At 41.5% G+C, this 20805-nt stretch overlaps 1 protein-coding gene across 5 annotated transcripts in view; it reads left to right on the top strand.

Annotated features, from left to right (window-relative positions):
• The window catches only part of VPS13D (vacuolar protein sorting 13 homolog D), a 326196-nt gene extending 305977 nt beyond the window's left edge, over nucleotides 1-20219 (top strand). For all 5 annotated transcript variants that reach the window (XM_031962837.1, XM_031962838.1, XM_031962835.1 and 2 more), the window contains 2 exons: nucleotides 14906-15146; nucleotides 16946-20219. In XM_031962837.1, the coding sequence (XP_031818697.1) occupies nucleotides 14906-15146; nucleotides 16946-17077 (373 nt within the window). In that variant the 3' untranslated portion in view covers nucleotides 17078-20219. The remainder of the gene's footprint in view (nucleotides 1-14905; nucleotides 15147-16945) is intronic.
• Nucleotides 20220-20805: the final 586 nt, after the last annotated feature.

Below are 20805 nucleotides of genomic sequence, written 5' to 3'. Positions count from 1 at the left end.
TCTTTCCATCCAGCATTTTAGGAAGCATGTGACCATATGTATTTTCAGTGGCCAAAGGAAAACTAGTTAGGAAGCTGAGAAAATGTTTCTTTGCTGTATCTTCTTTGTCAGTCTGAGCTTTCATGGTGACGTGGACATCAGAATCATTGTTGCTCAGCAGAACAGGGGTTTTCAGGAAAAGTCAGCAACACCAAATGGTACCTCTGACTTTTATCCTAGGATTGTGATTAAAAACACATTTAAAGATCTAATTATTTGCATATTTTCCTTCGGAGTTAACCCCATAAAAGGGGCTTTAATACCTTGCTCTACTGTTCTAACTAAATGTTTCCACATTTTTTCCAGTTAGCCTCGCAGTTTCACTTCTGGAAAATATTGTGTAATTACTTCCTGATGTAGTTAAACCCCTACAAAGTCCCCAGTGCCATAGTTGCTTCAACTTTGTTCTCCCAGGTTGAGTTTCATTTAATTTTCTCATTGTCTTTAATTAATTAGCATAAGAAGATAAAGAGTTCCTGACATGGGATTTAAGGACAGACAATTAAAAAGCTTTCATTTGAAAATTAAGCAAATATTTCTGTGCAGAGTTTTGAGATAATCTCCACCATTTCCCATTTTTCTCAAATTCATTTTTTTTAAATCAAAGCCTTAATGTGTTTTGATAAAGGATCACAATGAAAAGTGAATTTTTTTTTCTATCAGTTAACATTAATTATTCTTTCCAACCCATTGCCTAAACTAGTCTGTAACCAATGTGTTCATTTGCATTGAAATGTGTACCTATCTCATATTTAGGCTTTATTTTCTAATTTTTATCAGATGGAACAGGGTATATATTTAAATTGCAAACAGATAATTGTTCAAGTTTTCAAATCAGGTGACTCTAGGCAATTCTCACTGACAGAACTTGCAGACAATCCTAATGTGATGCTTTGGAATAAGGAAGGAGGAAGATGAGAAGGAGGAGGAGAAGAGGATACCTTTTATATTGTGCTTTAAGGCTGTTCAAATTATTTACCAATATTGTCCTCCTTGATTCTCACAAAAACCCTGGGACATAGGTGCTGTTATTTATCCTCATTTTACAGTTGAGGAAACTGAAGCAAGTAATAGTTAAGTAACATGTCCAGAGTTACACAGTAAGGCTAAAGGCATCCAGAAAGCATAGTGGAGAGACCTCTGGGCCTGGAGTCAGGAAGATCTCAGTCCAAATTTGACATCATTCACTGCCCAACTATAACTATGGGCACTCACTTGGTTTCTAGACAAGTCACTTGGTCTCTTCCTCAATTTTTTCATCTATAAAATAGTGATAATGAGAGCATGTCTCGTCCAAGATGATTGAGAATATCAAATGGGATAGCATTTGTAAAATGTGAACATTTTCCAAACCTTAAAATACTATATAAATGCTAGCTGTCATTATTGTGGAGTGTCTAAACTCCAGTTTTCCTGACACCAAGTCCAGCATGCTGTGCCCTGTACCGTCTGAGTGTCTCTAATCTAATACCTCCTTGGCCTCCATGCCTCCTTTTGTATGGTGCCTTTTGCCAAAGCAGAATATTTTCATGTTGAAGCAATGATTTTGTGTGTTGGGCCAGGAAGTCCCAACTTTGCCATATCCTGGCTAAGTGATCCTGGATGAATCTTTCAGTCTCTCCATAACCCAGGAGGGTCTCTAGGACTCTCAGTTACAGGGACACTGCCAACCTGTGTTGTAGGAGTTCATTCCTTATACCAGTGAAATCCCACATCCAGTCTCTAACTTTATCCCACCTCCAGTATAAGCACTTAAGCTTTAAGTCTTCTGAAAGGAAAGGTTTTTTGTGGGGAATATGGCAGAAACACTAAGCTCTTGCTCAGAGAACAGGAAATTAAGCATCTCTGAAATAGCATCTGTTGAATATAGATACTTAGGGGGTGAATTAGTTGGAACAGATGAGTTCTATGAGAGAGAAGCTCCTTGAATAAAAAGCTTTCATTTTAAGAGTTACAAAAAGTCAGGTTTTTTTGATAGATTGTTGTCTCACTGCATCTGTCTTCATACAAGCTAAATGAAGAATTGTGAGAACTTTTCCATTTTCACTTACTTCACTGTGCCCAGGATTTGGCATGTGCTGCTAAATTCTGAGAGGACCTGTTGGAATGTGTAGCCATCATTTAAAAAAAAAAAAAAAACACCCTCTGGCTCTGTAATGACTTGTGGTATTAGGAGAAGGTAAAAACTAGACTCTCCAGAACTACAAAAGACCAAGAAGGGCTCCTATTCTCCAGTCTACATCCAAAGTACTCTGACCCATGGGTATGAACATAAGGAGGGGAGTACTTCAGATGGGAGAGATGATTCAGTCCATTAGCATTTATTGAGTGCTTACTGTGTGCAGGACCTTCTTAGGTACTGGAATGCAAAAACAAATGGAAGAAAAAGCTCCTATCCTAAAGGAGCTTACATTGTCTTAGAGAGGATGCAACATTTACACAGGTAAATAGATACTGGATCATTTGCTCTTGTGGGAGGGAGTGTCTAGGTTGATGATAGGAGGCCTTTGAGAGACTACCGTGTGTGTGAAAGAACACTTTGTGTTGTGGGAAGCAAGGAATTCAGGCTAGCCCTGTCTCCAGTTTTCTACACTAGAAACTTCACGGAACTTCCCTTTGGATAAGATCTAGGGCTCTCTCTAGGTAGAGCTGAGTTACCTTACTTTTTGGGGGGAGAGGTGCTCTAATCTGTATTGTCTGCTATATATTCTCTTACATACACCTCCTTTGATTTCTATTTTGTTACAGATTGAAAAAATGTGCTTTCTTGGTTTTGGGGGGAAAAAAAGGATTTAGGAGTATCAGTGATCTGTTCTATGCTATTAATACTGGTGTCATATCAATTTTAAAATATAAATTATATTTATTTTATTTATATGCGTTCATACATAAATATTTTCAGGCATTAAAAAAAATTTGGGACTTGGGAGGTCAGGCCTTAAGCATTGAGAAACCTCAGTATTCGACAAACTGCTTTTCCTCAATCATCCACTTCCTGTTTGACACAGCTCATAGGCAAACATGACTTAAAGATGGAATAGAAAAGAATAGTCAACTTTGAGTTAAAAGGCCTAGGTTTGAATACTTGCTGCACAGAGCCTCAGTTTCCCCATCTATAAAATGAATAGAATTATGTTTGTACAGTCTACCTCTCAGGATCTCTTTTTTAAAAAATTATTTTGAAAACCTCAAAGTGTTATAGAAATGACAACTATAATAATCATTAAGTTTCTCCTGAAGAATGTGACAGCTGTAACAGTGCAAATGCGTGTATATTTGTGTATATACACATGCATGCACACATTGGATGTAAAAATATGGACTTTAGAAAAAGAAAGCATTGCCTCTTCCACGACCCCAGAATGTGAATACAGAGGATTGGCCCGGATGGATCTGGTTCTCTATTTTCTATGAAGGGCAAAGCTCATCCAGATGCTTTGTGTTTCTGGCCAAATTTTTTCAATTTCCCTCACTCCAAGTTAATAATAGATCAAAGGGGGTAAAGGCCCACTATCCCGGCCGAGGCTGGGAACATGTTTGTGTCTTCCTTTTGTGCTTCACAGGAGATTAGACAAGTGGCCGGTGCTGGATGATCATCTTTGGGGCAGTCACACCTTAGCACTGCATGCCTCCTCCATGAAAATGGTCTGAGAGCCGCTAGTGTCTAGACATGAGCCATAAAATCTGTGGCTGCAGCATTAGCACCTGCAGCTAACAAGGAGCTTGTTGGCATCAGGGCGGCTCTTGAAAGGTTCATTGAGGAGTTATGGAGGGCAAAGCTCTCAGGGTAGTGTCAGCAAAGGCTGCAGAAAAGGAAAGAAAGACAATATGAAGGTACTGACTGGGAAGGCCAACCTGCCTCCACTGCCCCAGGGGCTGAGCTGGACCGGCTGGGACACCAGGCTCGGCCACAGGAGGCCTAAGCTTTGTGACTCCAACCAAATAATTTCCACCTCTCTGTAAAAGGAGGGGAATAGTACAAGGACTTGCCCTCTCCACCTCACAGGGTCTGGGAGAGGAAAGCATTTTAGAAAACTATAAAGTATTATAAAGAAGGACTCCCCACATCAGGGAAATCAGTTCTAATTGCTTCACAGACACAGGTGCTCTTTGTGTCCAGAGCATACAAGAGTTCAGTTCACTTGTGTTCTCAGTACTTTTCCTGCTTTGGGTATCCTTGGCTTGAGAAGGGGGGGAGAATTGGTGAAGGGGAACCAGGAAAGGGTGAGGAGGAAACTGCTGAGAAGCCCTTCAGTCTTCCTGACAATTTCTATCCAGAAAGGACTGCAGATGCTGGTGTTGGGGCAATGTGCTTGTTACCCCAGGCAGTCCCTCTTCCTCCCTCTATTTCTGTCCTGCCTTTTTTTTTTTTTTTTTTTTTTTTTTTTTTTTTTTTTTGGGTGCTGAAGACTCTTCCTCTGCCTGCATTTCTCTAGTTATGAGATCTCCTAAGAAAGCTGGAAGGGCAGCCCGGGATGGGGGGATGCCTCTTGTAAAGGACCAAGAAACGTGCTGCTTTTCCTTTTATAAAAACATTTCATATTTAGGAGTTTCATTCGACTTTGTCCCAACAACCTTGTAAGGAAACTGATAGTTGTCATCATACTGAACAGATATGTGTGATAGCTGGGCCGAGAGCAATCACATGATTTGGGGAAGGTTCTGCTTGGGGTGACTTAGTGACAAAGCCCAGACTCCAGCCCAGAACCTCCAAGCCTTAGCCCTGTCCCAGCTCAAATACTTCAAAGTCTGCAGAAGAGGCTGTGGGTAGGACTAAGGACCTGTGACCAGCTATGGATAGAAGGGCAGGAGCAGAGACACATTGGAAAGAAGTCTATTTTAAAACCTATAAAAGTATTTCTGTGTGTACAGAGAGAGCACAATTAATTTCAACAACCCCAGCCATGGGTGTTAAGAGGAACTGCCCTTATTGAAAGACCTCAGCCCCTTGTAAAGTTCATGTGTCAGCTGCTGGTGGTGCCAAAGCAGCAGGAGAACACTCCCTGTTCTTCGGAAGGAAGAAAAATCCAATCTCGTAAACCCTTGAGTTTTTGCCCTACAACGAGCAGATGGCTCCTTTCCTTTCTAGTGATTCCTTCCTTCCACTGCTCTGCCCTCCTCTTTCTGGTGACCTTGCTGTCCAGCTCTGCCTGTACCCTTGGAGAGGCTTCCCCCACGTCCTCTTTTTCCATCTTACTAGCCTTTGACAAGCTTGAGATCTATTGGCAGTTTCCTGTTTTCGAGCATAATCAGGTCCAAATTCTAACAGACTTTAGTGGATCCTCTGGTCTCTGGGGACATAATTACTTTCTAATGCTCGGTGGATTCTCTTTTCCACCCCTATCCCTGCTTTAACCTGGAGAGAAATGATTTCAGATTCTATTAAACTTGGTTAAGCTGGAACCTCTCTCCCTGGAGACTTTGAGAGCCTGGGACATGATAAATTCCATGGAAGTGGGCCGGGCCACTAATGGCCACCGGGGATTTCTATTTTAGGCTTAAACTGTTGGAATTCTGAGCCATACATGCTGTGGCCAAATGGAAAATCATTCCTAACTTTCATCATGGGTGCCTGCTGGGGAGTGGGCTATAGCTTTGCTAAATATTCTGGGGGAATTTAGCCCCTTGGGAGATGCTGTGAGTGCTTAAAAATAAAAGATACCCCTTTCCTTCAGGAGCTTTCAAGACAGCTAGAGAAACAGAACCAATGCATATGAAATCATCAAAGAAAAATAGTATAATGTGGAAAAAGGAACAATGCATCAAGATCTAGGAGACTTGAATTCTGAGCCATATGACTTTGGAAATCACTTCTGGGGCTCAGTTTCCTCATGTGTCAAATGAAGTAATTTCTGGTCTAGAGCTTTTCCAGCTCTGAGTTCTGTTGAGGGTTTTTTTTTTTTTTTTTAAGCCTTCCAGAAAAACCAAAGTTTCAAGATTAGGAATTTGTCTTTCATTATCACTCTTTATTAAGCTAGGATGCATCTTCCCTTTGGATGGTAGAGTTAATTCTTAATTATTTGCATGTGTATTACTCCTCTGTGAATTATTCACAGTACACTTTTTTTTTTAAAGCTTGGGTTTTTATTCTGAACTTAAATACCACAAGAGTATTTCCATACACACAGCAAAGCAGAGAAAAAAAGATTTTATACAAAACTCTAAATCTCCATTTCACATTGCTTACTTTTAAAAATATATATTACTTTTGAAACTGTCCTGATGATCTACTTCCTTCTATTTTTTATGCATTTTTTTTTAATGTTACAATGACCCTTACTTTTTGGACATCAAGATTGTTCCTTTCTCCCATCATTCCTTCATCCTCCATTAACCAAGAAAAGGAAGGAAGGAAAATGCTTGTTTAAAAAAAGGATTCAGGGAAGATAGTGGACAGTACAATAGGTTGATAAATTTCAAGCTCCCCTGACTTCCCCCACAAATAGAACAAATTTGTGTCTCAGGGCAAACATAGATTCATAAAAAAATCTAGACAACTTGGGGCAAAACTGGGGTCCTCCTGATACAACCTGAGAAGATCTGAAGAAAGGGCCTGAGCTGGGCATTAACCTGTCTGAAGTGCTGGGTTTGGCTGGAGCCTCAGCAGGAAGCATAGAGACTTTCAACTTTTGGACTGTTTGTGGAGTTGGGGTTTGAGTCCAGGAAGACTAAGTGAACCTCAACTGATTGGGAGCACCAGGCTCAGTTATGCTGCTGAGACGTGGCCCTGGGTGAGAAGGAACCAGCATCTGTTGAGTGAAGAAGCAAAAGGGCAGGGGCACTGCTAGTCGTGGGCACGTGAACGAGGATGGAGCTCTTGGTTTGGGGTTCCGGGTCAGAGTGGAGAGCTGAAGGGAAGTCTAAGTCACCATCCCCCATCCCATGATTAGATGTGCCTACACTAATACCTCTTACTTAAGAAAAAAAAAGAACCAGCAAAGAAGAAAGAACCCAACCATTGAAACATATTATGGGAACAAGGAAGATGGGGGTTCATCTTCAGAAGAGGACACTTCAGTTTAAAAAAAAAAAAAAAAAAAAACTTCTTCCCTAAAGAGTAATATGAAATGGCTCCCTACCCAGAGAGAATTTATAGCAGAATTCAAAAAAGAATTAAAAAATCAAATGAGATGCATTGAGGATAAACTAAAGAAAAAAAGTAAAACCATCCAAGAAAAACAAGAAACTTAATTAATAGTTAATTAGCTGGAAAAAGACGTACAGAGTCTCAGAGATGAAAATATTCTTTGAAAATTAGAATTGGACAAGGGAAAGCCAATGAAACTATGAAAGACCAAGAAATAATGAAACAGATTATAAAGAATAAGAAAATAGAACAGAATGTAAAACAACTTATAAGAAAAATGACAGATCTGAAGAACAGATCAAGAAGAGAAAACATAAGAATAATTGAACTGCCAGAAAGTTCTGACCTAAAAGAGAACCTTGATACAATAATGCAGGAAGTAATCCAAGAAAATTTTCCTGGAGTGGTAGAACATGAGGGGAAAGTAGAAATAGGCAAAATCCACCAATCACCACCTCAAAGTGATCTTGTATGGAAAACACAAAGGAATATCATTGCCAGATTTTGAAACCTCCAAGAGAAAATTTTGCAAGAAACAAGACAAAAACTATTCAAATATGCTGGAATTATAATTAGATTGGTACAGGACTTAGCAAGCAGCTACAATAAAAGACTGCAGGTCCTGGAATCATATCTACAGACAATCAAAAGAACTAGGCCTGTGGCCAGAAATATCATATCCAGCAAAATTATCTATAATCTTGAATGAGAAAAAAAAAATGAACATTCGATGAACTTGCAGGTTTTTAGTACTTTCTATCAACCATACCCAAATTTAACAGAAAATTTAACATATAAGAGCCAATATGAAAGCTCAATGTTAAGAAACTTAATATGGACAAACTGCACGGACAAATTATTTGTTTTTTATATATATGTACACATGTATGTATATATGAGATTCACATCAACAATAGGGTAGCTCAAAAGAAAGTTTGGCAGAGTTAAGATAAAAATAACAATCACGTTATACAAATAGCAAAGAAAGAATAGACACAAAGGCACTAGAGTGAGGAGGAGAGTTGGTAGTCCTGAAAGCCTATTCACATCAGGAATGGTTACAGTAGGTCATGCTACATATATACCTTGAAGGTATAGCATCTTCCAAAATCTATAAAGAAATAGGGGGGGAGGATGGGCAGATGGGGAAGGAAAAGATAAGAGAAGACAAGGGAGGAATCCCCCTTGGGTATGGGGGGAGGTTAATTAATAGCAAGGCAAGTTATGGAGCAGAATTTAATTAAAGAGGCAGCAAGGATGAAAGATGCGTGTGTGTACGGGGTGGGTGTCAGTGTGTGTGTGTGTCTGTGTGTGTGTGTGTGTGTATCTTAAATATAGCTTGCTTGGGAGTAATAGGGAAAATGAAAGGGGAGAAAAAGGAAAAAAAGTAAATAAGGGGAACAGCAGAGAACCAAAAAACAGTTTGCAAGGAAGTAAAAAAATGGTCATTCATGAATATAATTTCTTCTACTAATATATATACTTTCTTGATCTAGTAATTTGTTGTTATATTTTGAATCTTCCCTGATCTTCTGCTGGACACATGACAATGTTCTCTTCTGTTTTGCATTATTTTGTTTTGCATTTTTTTTCTGTTTTCCTTTTTTTCTTACTCTTTTCTCAAAATAAATATTTTTTAAAAAATTAAAAGAAAAATAAACAAAGTATATATTCCTGTGGTGGCCATAGCCCAAAATGTCCCTTCTTGGTCAGGAAGTGGGCAGCAGGCGTCATCCTGGTCTTCTGGAGAAAGACGTGGTTAGTCATCACCTGGGGCAGGGTTCTTAAAAGCTTTCAAGGCTGTTTTTCTTTACCATTTTGTTGTCCCCAGTGGACTAAGGGGGAATCTCAATTACTTCGAAGAGTCTATGTTTTCTTTTTTCCTCTTTTTCAATTTATCCTTCAAGATCAAGGAGTTTGTTTCACTTGTGACTTTTCCCTCCCCTTTATTTTCCTCATCTTAACCATCTGGCTCCCTGATCTCATTGTTTTCCCTGTTGAGTTTGGTGGGTGGGTGTGTGTGTGTGTGTGTGTGTGTGTGTGTGTTCACTGCTCATTTTTGTGTTATAGTTAAGACTTGGATTCTTCCCATGCCCCCTCCTTCCTATCACTTTGTACTTTCTTAGGAACTTCCTCCCGGTTCTCTTCAGTGCATTTTTAAAAATGTGTCAATGGGCCTCTTTTTTTTTTTATTAGCATCACTGTTGCTATATCTCACTCCCCATGCTTCTTCCCAACTTCCACATTAATTAGAAAGGGGGAAACATTTTTGTAACCCTTGTACTCTGTAACAAATTAGCATGGCCAAGTAAAATGAACCCACAAAGTAGCTGTGTCCAGAAATGTATTGGAGACAGGATACATCATTGCTTTGATCAGTTTGCAACATTGTCACTATTTAAATTGTTCTTCTGAATCTTTTAACTTTACTGCTTCAAGTCATAATACCCAGAGTTTTCTGAAATTGCCTTTCACCATTTCTTACAGTACAATAATGCTCCCTTACATTTGTATTCCAATTTGTTCAGACATTCTCTAGTTGTCTGAGAGGCAATTTAAAACATCCCCTTAGATTCTGGTTTTTTTAATTTTCTTTTTTCTTCTTTTTAATGTTCCCCTTCAGAATCAGGAAGTTTGTTTTGCTTCTGACTATTCCTTCTTTTTAACATGCTACCAATAGTTGCACTTGTTTCATTGTTGTTTGCCCCTCTGGTTCTAATAGATTCTGACAATTTTTAATTTATTATCCCAGTGTCTATGTTTGTTTTTGTTTTTAATGCTTTTCTGGGAGTTCAATGATTCTTAAGTTCCTTCTTTTCTTGACTTGCTTTCCAGGTCAATTCTTGGTCTCTTACATTTTCTTCCCTTTTTTCAATTTCTAAATTTTATTCAGTTGTTTCTTGCTGTTTCATGAAGTCACCGATTTCTGTTTGGACTATTGTAGTTTTTGGAAATTCCATGTTAAGGTATTAAATTGTCTTTCAGTTTTTTTTACAGGAGTTTTAATTTCTTTTGTTTTTAATTTCTTGCTTTATTTTTTTCTTGGTGTCCATGTAGTTCCAGTGGAAAAGCCACATTTTCCTTAGAGTCTGTTTTGAAAACAGCTGATTTGAAAACTGAGGCACAAGGAGGTTAAATCACTTTAAGATCTCGCTACTAATTAGTAACAGAGTCATAACTACAACCAATCTTTAGTCTTAGTCTTTCAGTTATGATACAGAAATCCACAAAAGCCTTGAAACTCTTAAGACAGAAAAAGAAACATTTGGAGCCTAACACTCCATATCTTCAAATGTTAATAGCCTAGCAATGGTCCCTGAAGGGTTTTTCAGGGACCAAAATTAGGGTAGGATGAGCAGTACCAGTGAATGCCCTTCTTCCCAGGGCAGCAGAATCTGAACAAATCCCATAAGGAAGGGACAGGCAGAGAAACCCCTCTTCTTATGCTAGTAGTTATCATGGCAAAAGGCACAACCAATGAGAGTAAGAAAAGATCACAGAGTAAGGCCAGGTTAAATATGAAAGCCCTGAACAATAAGTCCTTAACTTGAGTTACTAACAAGAGGATTTCATGTCTTTGATATTTGAAGACCTTTGATATTCTAGCAACCTCAGTCTCTGCTCATATGATGGATTCCTTTTTCTAAGTGAGATAGTTTATGCAAAAAAAAAAAAATTAATTTGCACTATTTCTCTTGTATAAAAGGCCCCAGGCCTGATAACACGCACACACATATGGAAGATCTGTAAGATGAAAGGAATGGAGAACAAATGAATATTATAGCAGGGTGGGGGGATGGGGAGAAGGGGTAGGGGGCAGGATGTATATATGTCATCAACCTCATTTACTACTTGTGTGACCTTGGGCAAATCATTTCTCAGCCTCAGTTTCCCCAAATGTAAAATGAAACCAGATTGATTTTAAGATCCCTTCCTCTAGGATTGGGGCACAAGGAGAAACTATGAAATTAATGAAACACTCCTTTTACTGCTAAGGAAACTAAGGCCCAAAGGGGCAAAATGCCTTAGCTATGGCCATAGAGTTAGTGTGGGGTAGGATTAGGGTGAACCTGGACTTCCTTATTCTTGACTTTGGGGCTCTTTACACTCTCCAGGTGTAAGGCACAGAAAAAGACTTGGTGTTAACAAAGCATTCAAGGTCATCTGTTGCCAACTGCATTATATGTATTGGTGGGATGCACATGTCAGTTCATGTTGTGATCAGCATTGAAGAAAGTAAAAGGCAAATTAAATCCAGGCCCTGCCCTCAGCTCACATAAGAGCCTGGCTGGACATAAAAATCACTGTATGTGCTCTGATCATGGAGCCAGCAGGGCTCCTCTCTAAAGAAGAAGAACCACAGCTGCCCTTGTAGTCCTCTGAGTTTCAGGAGGTGAAGTTACAGCAGTCATAGAGCATGTCCTGGCTGTCCATCTTGGGGCTTGCCTGCATCCTGCTCTGCTGTGCCTCCGGCTCTGGCCATGAGACAGGACCTCACATGGCCCTCAGGTGGAGGCTGACCTGTACAGAGCTGTTGTGCAATTCCATCAGGGTCACAAGTTCTAAAGCAACTAGGGCAGGTCAGTGGTCAGCATTTAACCTTTAGCACTGTGACTTTTTCCTGTTTTTGATGTTGCAACCTTGTTGTTTAAAAGCCCTTGCAGTTTAGACAGCCAGGGCTTATGCTCCCTGAAATACTGACTCCATAATTAACAAATTTGCTTTCATCTGAATTCTTTTCCTATCTCACTCCTTCTATCTTCAGGCCCTTGGTCTCTTTCTCCAACACTAGCTGTCCTAGTCATACTTCCCGACTACTCTCTGCTCACTGCTGCTTTCAAACTCTTCCTCTACCAGTCATTGCTTCTTATAGAGCTTTATCCACTGACCTCACACAACATTCTCTTTCCCTCCCTAATGAATTCAGAGCTTGACTCACAATCTTTTTTCTACCTCCTGACTCCCAGACTTCAACATACATAACGATATACCTGTAGGAGAATATTCAGCAAAAATAAAATAAAATAAAAACCATTTGCCAAGAACCCCTTCAGCTTCTCACCTCTTCATCTCAAATCACTTACCTGTCTTCTCCTATGAATACTTCTGTCATCCTTGGCTAGCATAAAGATGTGGCCTTCCTCCTTACCAAGACAAACCCTCTGTAATCATTCTTGATCCTGTCCCTTCTTTTCTAACAGATTGCCCCCACTCTCATCCTCATTTTCCCCCAATCCTAGGATGTTTCCTTGCTGCTTATAAACATACCCAGGTTTCCCCCAGCTTTCTAAAAAACAAAAATAAACCTCTTCCCTTTAATATCAATAGCCATTGTCCTACAACTCTCCTCTTTGTTTTTAACTAAAGGCCTTGAAAAAGCTACCTGTACTCAGTGCTTTCACTTTTTCTCCATTCACCCTTTTCTAAACCCTCTGAAGCCTCTTGCTGCCAAAATCAATGGCCTTTTCAACATCTGCAATCTCACTCACCTCAATATATCCTTTCACTTTGATGACCTCTCTCTTTCCCTTGATCTCTCTTTGGGTTTTCAGGACACCATTCTTTCCTGGTTCTCCTCCTACATAGGTGACCATTCTTTCTCTGTCTCCTTTACTGGATTCTCATCCAGGTCATGCCTATTAATTATGAGTAGCCCGGCAAGCTTTGTCCTGAGTCCTCTTCTCTATATTGCTTCACTTGATCTTATCACCTCCCATGGATTCAATTATATCTGTAAAGATGATTCCCTAAATATAGTGATCCAGCCCTCTCTCTTCACCTCTAGTCTCACATCTCAAACCACTTGTGAGACATTTTGAACTGGAACAGCAATATTGTAATAACAGTCAGCTGTGATAGACTTAGCTATTCTGATCAAAACCAATGACCTATGACATTTTCAAAGTATTCATGATAATAAATGCTGTTCAGCTCTTAAGAGAGAACTGATAAACTGATAACTGATAAGTACAGGTTGAATCATTTTTTTCCTCATTTTTCTTGCTTTTTTCCTCAGTATTACTAATGTAGAAATATGTTTTGCCTCACTTTATATGATGTATATTGTATTTCTTGTCTTCTTGGCAGGGGGAGGGTGAAGGGAAGGAGAGACTGGAACTGAAAATAAAAATTTTGGGGAAAAAAAGAAAGAAAAGCCACTAATATGTACATAAGAATCCCTGTCAGGTATATATTTACTTTTAAAATGTAATGCTATCTAAGTTTTATTGTATTTTTATTTATTTTGTTAAATATTTTTCAATTACATCTTGATCTAGTTTGGTCTGCACTCAGGAGTGCTGTCTTATTTAACACCTCTTCTATTAAACTTAAACATTAACCTAAATTTAATATTTCCAAAATCAACTTCATTAATTTTTCCCTCAAACTGTGCCCCCAAATTCATCTATTACTATTGAGAGCATCACATCACCATCGTCCCAGTCCCCCTACTCACAAACATTTCTCCCTCTCTCATCCAAACTGTTGCTGAGGTCTGTTGATTTCATCTTTGCAGCATTTCTCAAATATATCCCTTTCTGTTTTCTGACTCTACTACCACCCTGGTACAAAATTTCATCACCTCATACCTGGATTATTGCAGTAGCTGTTAGGGACTATATACTTCAGTTCTCTCCCCATTCTTCTCCATCCGACATTCAGCTATTAAAGTGATATTTCCTAAAGCACAAGTCTGATCATGTCACACTCTCCCCCATCATCTCCAAAAATGATCACAAAATCCTGTTTTATATTCAAAGTCAATCTCTTTCCCTCCCTTCCTCCTTCCCTCTCTCTCTCTTTCTCTCTCCCTCTTGCTCTCATTTCTTCTCCCTGCCCCCGAGCTCAGTAAATTCCATTAGGATTCCTGTGACCTCCAGGATCATATATAAAGCCCTTCCTAACCTCCACCTGCTCTACAGTTCTCTGACACTGCCCTATGTGCTCTTCCTGTTAAAAAAAAAAAAAAAAAAAAAAAAAAAAACCCTCTGTTTCCTGACTCTGGTGCCTGTTCCCCAACTGTATGCCATATCTGGAAGGTTCTTTCTGCTTGCTTGTGCCTCCCGGATTCCCTGGCTCCCTTCAGAAGTTAGCTCAAATTCCACACTCTGCAGGAGAGACCTTGTTCATTTCTCCCTATTGTTTTTCCCTTCAGTGCCCTCTCTTTTATGTGTCATATATCCTATATGTATTTTTTTTATTTGACCATTTCCTTCATTAGAATGTGGGATCCTTCAGGGAAGTGACTTTGTTTTTGCCCTACTTTGTGTTCCATGACTTAGCACGGTGCCTGGCACAGAGAACTCTCTTAATAAATATTTATTACTGATTAATTCAGTCTTGACTTGAGATAACGGTCAATGCTAGAGATCAAGATACTTTGCACACCTTTTCCCTGGCCAGAGACCTTTGCTGGGGCCAGTTTGCTATTGGGACTGGTCATTTTTACAACATTCGCTTGCTTAGTCATTTCTTGGGGAACTGTGTTCTCTTTGTGTCTTTACTTTTTACTTCACTGTTAATTTCTCCAGTTCTCAATTTAGGATTAAGAACAGAAATATTCAATTTCTAACAATTATTTGCCCCAAAAGTTATATTACCATTTTACTCTGACTCCAAACAACATTTGATCATCAGCAACAAATTTAACTGTAAAAAGGGTGGGGGATTGGGAAAAGACTCCATGGTCTTCTTGCTAGTGCAGTAGCTTTTCTGATGTGTGCCAGTGAGAGAACCAGCCAACCAGCACCTTATTGCTTATTTGGTTTCTCCCTCCAGCTTTATAGCTGTCGAGAACATCGACAGCTACTGCGTCCTCATCTCCTCCAGAGCCGTTTACTTCCTAAAAAGCGGGGACTACGTCGATCGAGAGGCCATCGTCCTGGAAGTCCGATATGACGACCTCTACCATTGCCTTGTCTCCAAAGACCATGGGAAGGTGTATGTGCAGCTGACCAAGAAAGCTGTGAATACAAGCAGTGGAGTTGTGATTCCTGGGCCTTCCCATCAGAAACCAATGGTGAGACTCACCTGGCTCCTCTGCCCCCTCTCCAGCTGCACACTGCAGTGATGAGAACCAGCAGGGAACCTTTCTCTAAGAGCTCTTTTTGTGCATGATGTCATCCAAGGGTTTAGAGCAGGAGCAGTCCCAGGAAGTCCTGGTGATTGGGATGCCCCCTGAGGTTAGACTATTGATCAGAGGGTATACAAGCTCTAGCCGGTGGCATGAAGCCCTGGTCTCTTACAAATGGGACTGCTGTGCATCCCATGCTCTCCTTGGAGAGGGGCAAGGCAGACGGGACTGCAGGGCTGACGGGACCGCAGGGCTGGTGCTCTTGGGAGGGCAGGCTCTGTGGGCTAAGGGACTGTTCAGTGTCATGACAGAGGCAGCTGGGGGGCAACACCGAGGGCTCTGGGCACAGAAACAGGAAGAACTGAAGTCCACTTCTGCCTCCGACACTTCCTAGTGGTGTGGCCCTGAATAAGTCACTTTACTGCTGCCTGCCTCGGTTTCCTTGAGGGTTAGGTTGAATGGCTTCCAACTCTCGGTCTATATTTCCATGTTTCTGTAACTGCCAAAACTCAAGTTTTCTGCACATCACAAAAAAACAGAGTGCAGCCCTGAGTCCTCCAAAAAGGTTTATTGGAAGGTTGAAATGTCCTTGAAGTGAAGTAAGCTTTGTTCCCAGGCCAAGGACTGTCATGGTGTCAGAGCTGGGGGGCCACTGTCAGTCTTAGCCCCAGACCTTGCCTCAGGCAAGCTCTGTGCTCCCTTTAAGCTGTCTCTCAGCTTTCTCTCTGCTCCAAGAAAAGGCCCAAGTTTGTTTAGTTCTATCACATAGTGGTATGTGACCTGTGCTGTGAGTTCTGTTCTAAAGATGATTTGTGAAAAATAGCCTGGGTAATTGCAGCTCTTAGCTCTTGAAAGTATATTTCTTGCTACAGACCACATGGGTCAGAGAAAAGAGGAGAAAGCAAGTCTTCCCATTCAGGCCTTGGGGCTGAGATGGAAACAGGACCCAGAAGATGCATGGATTATCAGATGGCTGAGTTACTGGTTAGGTTTACCTTCCATTTTTCCTTGTTAATATAGAAAGTTAGTGCAAATAACAGTCCCAAAGGGACCAATGTGTCCAAATCTATACTGTTGGAAGGTAAAATTATGTATAGAGTATAGTCATTGGTTCCAGCCCTGTAGCTTTCTGAGGGAAGAACAGAACAGTGCTCCCACTTGGGGGATTCATTATTCACACTAACTGGAAGGAGAGAGAGAGTGATTGGGAAATTATTCTGATTCTTTTTAAAGCACACATAAACAAAAAAGCTTTTTTAAAGCACAAAATAAATGGGGAGAAGGAGAAGCACATTTTCATTTCTATAAATGTTATATTTCATGCCAGTGAGCCCAACATAGCAACCATACTTTGGCTATGCCAGTGGCTTCAGGCACTAGTAGGAATAGACAAACAAATTCAGCATGCACTTGCTAAGTGCCTTTTGTGTACAGGGCACTGTTCTAAGTTTTACAAACACAGATAAAAAATCCACACCTCTCTGGAGCCTTACATTCTGTTGCCAATTGTTCTTAGATTGTTCATATGTTAATTGTTCTTCATTTATTGGACAAGACCGGTTTGGGCTTGAGTTCTCTAGGTACAGTTCTGTCTGGGCCATTTGTAGCATCTTGAGAAAATTGTGACATGCTCCAAAGCTGGGGCCAACTGCTCACCTTACTCTGCCACCCTTCTATTGTTCTTTCGCATCAATGCTACTTCACATTCTAAACCTCATTCTTTATTCCTCTTCTCTGACTTCCAGGTCCACGTGAAATCAGAGATCCTTGCAGTTAAATTATCCCAAGAAATAAACTATGCAAAAAGCCTTTACTATGAGCAACAACTTATGTTGAGACTCAGTGAGAATCAAGAGCAGTTGGAGCTGGACTCCTGAAGAAACCCCTCCTGCTTGAGAGAGAGAGAGAGAGAGAACGAACAGCCCACAAGAGCACAGCCACCAGACACCAGCCCCTAAGCCTTAGGGCTGAAGAGTCCCATTCTGTTGGCCGAATAAATCTGAGGAACAAGATAAAGTGAGCACTGTTGAGGGGGAAATATAAATGAGAAAAACTACATTCAATATTTGGGGGCACTTTAAGATTATGGGGAAGAATTTTTAAAAAGGTGTTGGTTGAATAACGTCAAAAATATGCATCTGAGATGAACTTAGCTTTTAGATGGCCCTGTATTTTGTTAACATGTATATATGTACAACTGTGCGCTTGTAAATATATAAGAAAGTTTCAGAGCAGGACCTGTAGTGTGTGTAAAGGTTTATTTACTGTAAAGAAATTAAAAATTATATCAAATCTTTTATTGCACTAATTCTATGCATTTACTACAGGGCACTCTGTATAGAAGATATACTTGAGAGTTGAGGAATGTCATGTATTATTTTTAAAAGAAAATTAAAGTATTCATAGAAGTGGATCTAGCTGAGATCCAATATATATTAAAGAGCTATAATAGGCCTTTGGAAGTCTGATTGTTCAGGCTGGAGTCCCAATCCAAATCTCTGCATTCTGCTCAGCATTCCAAACCAGAAGCAAGTTCCTGCCCCTTCTCAGAAGGGGAAACAAGGCAGGCTGGTAGGTTTTCCTCTGATGTCCTGTCTCCTGCGTTCTATACCAAAGCCCCTCTTTGTCAAGGGGTGGGGCTTTCCAGAATGAATTGCTCCGTGCATTTCTTGCCCCCAGTTGAAAGATGATTCTGTTTTCACAAGCTGTTTTTGAAGTGCTTTGTCTTTATAACCAGTAAGCCAAATCTTTGGGGAGAAAAACACCCGACAGCAACACTAACTTGTGTTCCCTTACCAAAAATAAGTTACACTTTGTGAGTATTTCTCTGCTTGTTATTAGTGGTCACTTTGTAGTATTGCTAAGAAAGACCATGACAATTGGGGTGAAGAAGCCTCATTACAGCATTTCTTTCATCAGAAAATTACAGCAAGTATGAATCTAATTCCAACCTTCCCACACACACACGCCCCACCCTAGGAAGAACAGCAAGGAGGCACATGGGGACAGATCCGTACACTGGCGCCCCAGGCCGACAGAAATGGAGAGAAGGTCCTTGTAAGCTAAGGAAAGGAAGCGGCTTGGGCTGAACATCTTGTTTTGCTGTGGAACGATGTGTTGGTCAACTCTGTTCAGTGAAATAGCAATGGTGTCTTTTGAAAAATGGCCCTTGGCTCTCTGGGTTGAGCCCGTGTAGGCAGTCCTACCCAAGATGGAATCCATGGTGAAAATTCTCATTTTCTCGCCCTCCACAACAACAGACTGGCCCCCAGATTGAAACTTTTGTTTCCCCCCTTTCCCCTCCCACACACCCTTCTTCAGGACTGGCCTCTCCCTAGAGCTGACTTGCTCCTTGTGTTTTAAGTGAGACTGTTTGATTTTTAAACATTTGTTATGTGAAGAACACCCACACACACACCCCCAGTGGATGTGTGGATGATTTTAATGTTTGGTTTGTGACTCAAACCCATCCAAGACACAAATGAAGCTGGTGTCTCCCATACGCATTTCTCATGCTGTTTTCCTCAGCACAAACACATAGGCAGAAAGTCTCGTCATGGAGTCAGCCCTGTTGGACTCCACAACTTTGTCCCTTCCCACTTTGTCCCCCTTTAAGGAGTGAAACAAGGCCCAAAGCTTCAGAAGAGTAGAGGTCTTTCCTTATTGCTGGGGACTCCTATTTGTACAGGCTCTCACACCCAGCTGAGCAAGGACTCCCAGAGTCAGATCATCTCCTTCGTTTGCCCTCCGTCCAGCTGGGGTTCTGCCTCGAAAAGGCCCCTTTGTGATCACTGAACACCTCCTAAACCAGACCCTCGTAAAGGGAGGGAAGGACCTCACCACACCCAGAGTGGGCTGCCTTCTCCGCCCGAGCTCCAGGCCTCCAGAAATGGAGCCACGTGACTGGTCTGTGGGTAGAAGAGGCACATCGTTCCCAGAGAAAGCCACCCTGGCCCGCGGCTGCTGCCAAAATACACTCCCATGGAACCACAGAGCTCTCTGCACTGCCAAATGGTGGGCCCGCAGGGACTCTGAAAGCTGCTGTTCAAAATGACCTCTCCACCCGCAGCGCCTTTCTAATTTTAGTCAACTCTTTAAATAGTTGAAAATCTCCTCAGCATTGCACAAGAGTCAACTTTGAAATCTGAGCTACGGAAGGGTCATGTTCAGCACCGATCTCAAGGCGACGCGGGGCGGATGGTTGGGGATGGAAGCCCAGCTCGTGTTTGGTTAGAATCTGCCTGGTGACGAGGCTTCAGGGCCCGCGAAGAACCCCCTCCAGCAAGGGGGAGGCTGATGGAGGAGGACTCGATGCACTTCACCAGAATCCTGTTCCCATATGTCACTATTGGCTTTCCCCGGGTTGCAGTAAAGGAACTTTTTTTGGTTTTTTTTAGCCCTAAGAAAGTGCTGCCATTTTGTATCTGGAGGGTAATATCCAGGATTTGGCTGTGATCTATGCTGGCCTTCATGCTGCCTCTATCATACACATGGTTCTGTTTCTAGATAGGGTTTTTCTTTTTGGTTGATTTGGATTTTTTTTTTTTTTTTACCTTAAAACAATTCCTACCAAGAGCAAGTGAAGCAGAGGGGACCCTGCCCCTTTTATAGCAGCGTCCAGGAAGTCAGAAGCACCCCAGATCCCCAGCTCCGGCCACCCAGTGTTGTTGCTGCCTAACACCAGTTGCCTTTCTTTTCTCAGTGGAAATGTTAGCCCTGCCTGTCCATCATGAGATTAAGAAGAGCGGAGTCCGTGTCCCCATAATGCCTCACTTCCTGGCATGAATGTTCCGCCCTGTTGTGGGGGCAGAGAAGGGAGACAGGAGGGACCCTGGGGGGAGCTCCATTTCCCATTATTATTTGTGCCTCAGATTCTATAGCAGCTGCGTCGACCATTACCATAACAGATGTGTAAGAAAACAATCTTGAAAGTAATCCCGATATCTGTTTTGTCACTGTAAACAGTACCCTCACCGATCTGTTAAGGCTCCTTCCTGTGGAATAAAATAGTTTATTGACTTCAAAGACTCATGTCCCTTATTTCCCCCTTCTCTTTTTATGCTCTAGGTGTTCCCTAAGAACCAAGCTGTAATGAATTCTGGGTAGCTAGTGCCTTGTCCCAGGCTCCTGAACCTAAAGAGCATTGAAAACTCTTGGTGTCCTTCGGCAGCTCAGAAACAACACAGCTTAGTCACCTCATTAATAAGGATGAAAAAACGACAGAGCATGAGCTCCTTCTCTGGACCCTCTGTTCCCTGCCCCTTCCTCCCCTCCCCTCAGACCCAGGTTGTGGTGCTTCCCCCATTCACCACTCTGTACTTGGAACAACAAATGGGTGACCTCCCTCTGCCTTCCTGGATCCCTCACCCCCCACCCCCACCCCCAAGCCCCAAAGGAAACCAGATGAAAATCAATCCCCTGCTTCCTGCACCTGGCAGACATGGGTATTGACCATGGGCCAGAGGCTGTCCAGACTGGCTCCTCGCCTGGGTTGTATCATTGCCCCTTCAGCCACACCTCGGTAACCTCTGCGGGTTCAAATCAGCCATTGCAAAGAGACATTTTAGAGCCTGTGCAGAACATTCAGGCCGCAAGAAGGAAGAGG

Source organism: Sarcophilus harrisii, chromosome 3 (assembly GCF_902635505.1).
Source record: "Sarcophilus harrisii chromosome 3, mSarHar1.11, whole genome shotgun sequence".
In the NCBI taxonomy this organism is placed as follows: Eukaryota; Metazoa; Chordata; class Mammalia; order Dasyuromorphia; family Dasyuridae; genus Sarcophilus; species Sarcophilus harrisii.
The sequence above is the reverse complement of the archived record's forward strand: the minus strand, read 5'-3'. Positions and strand labels throughout refer to the sequence as shown.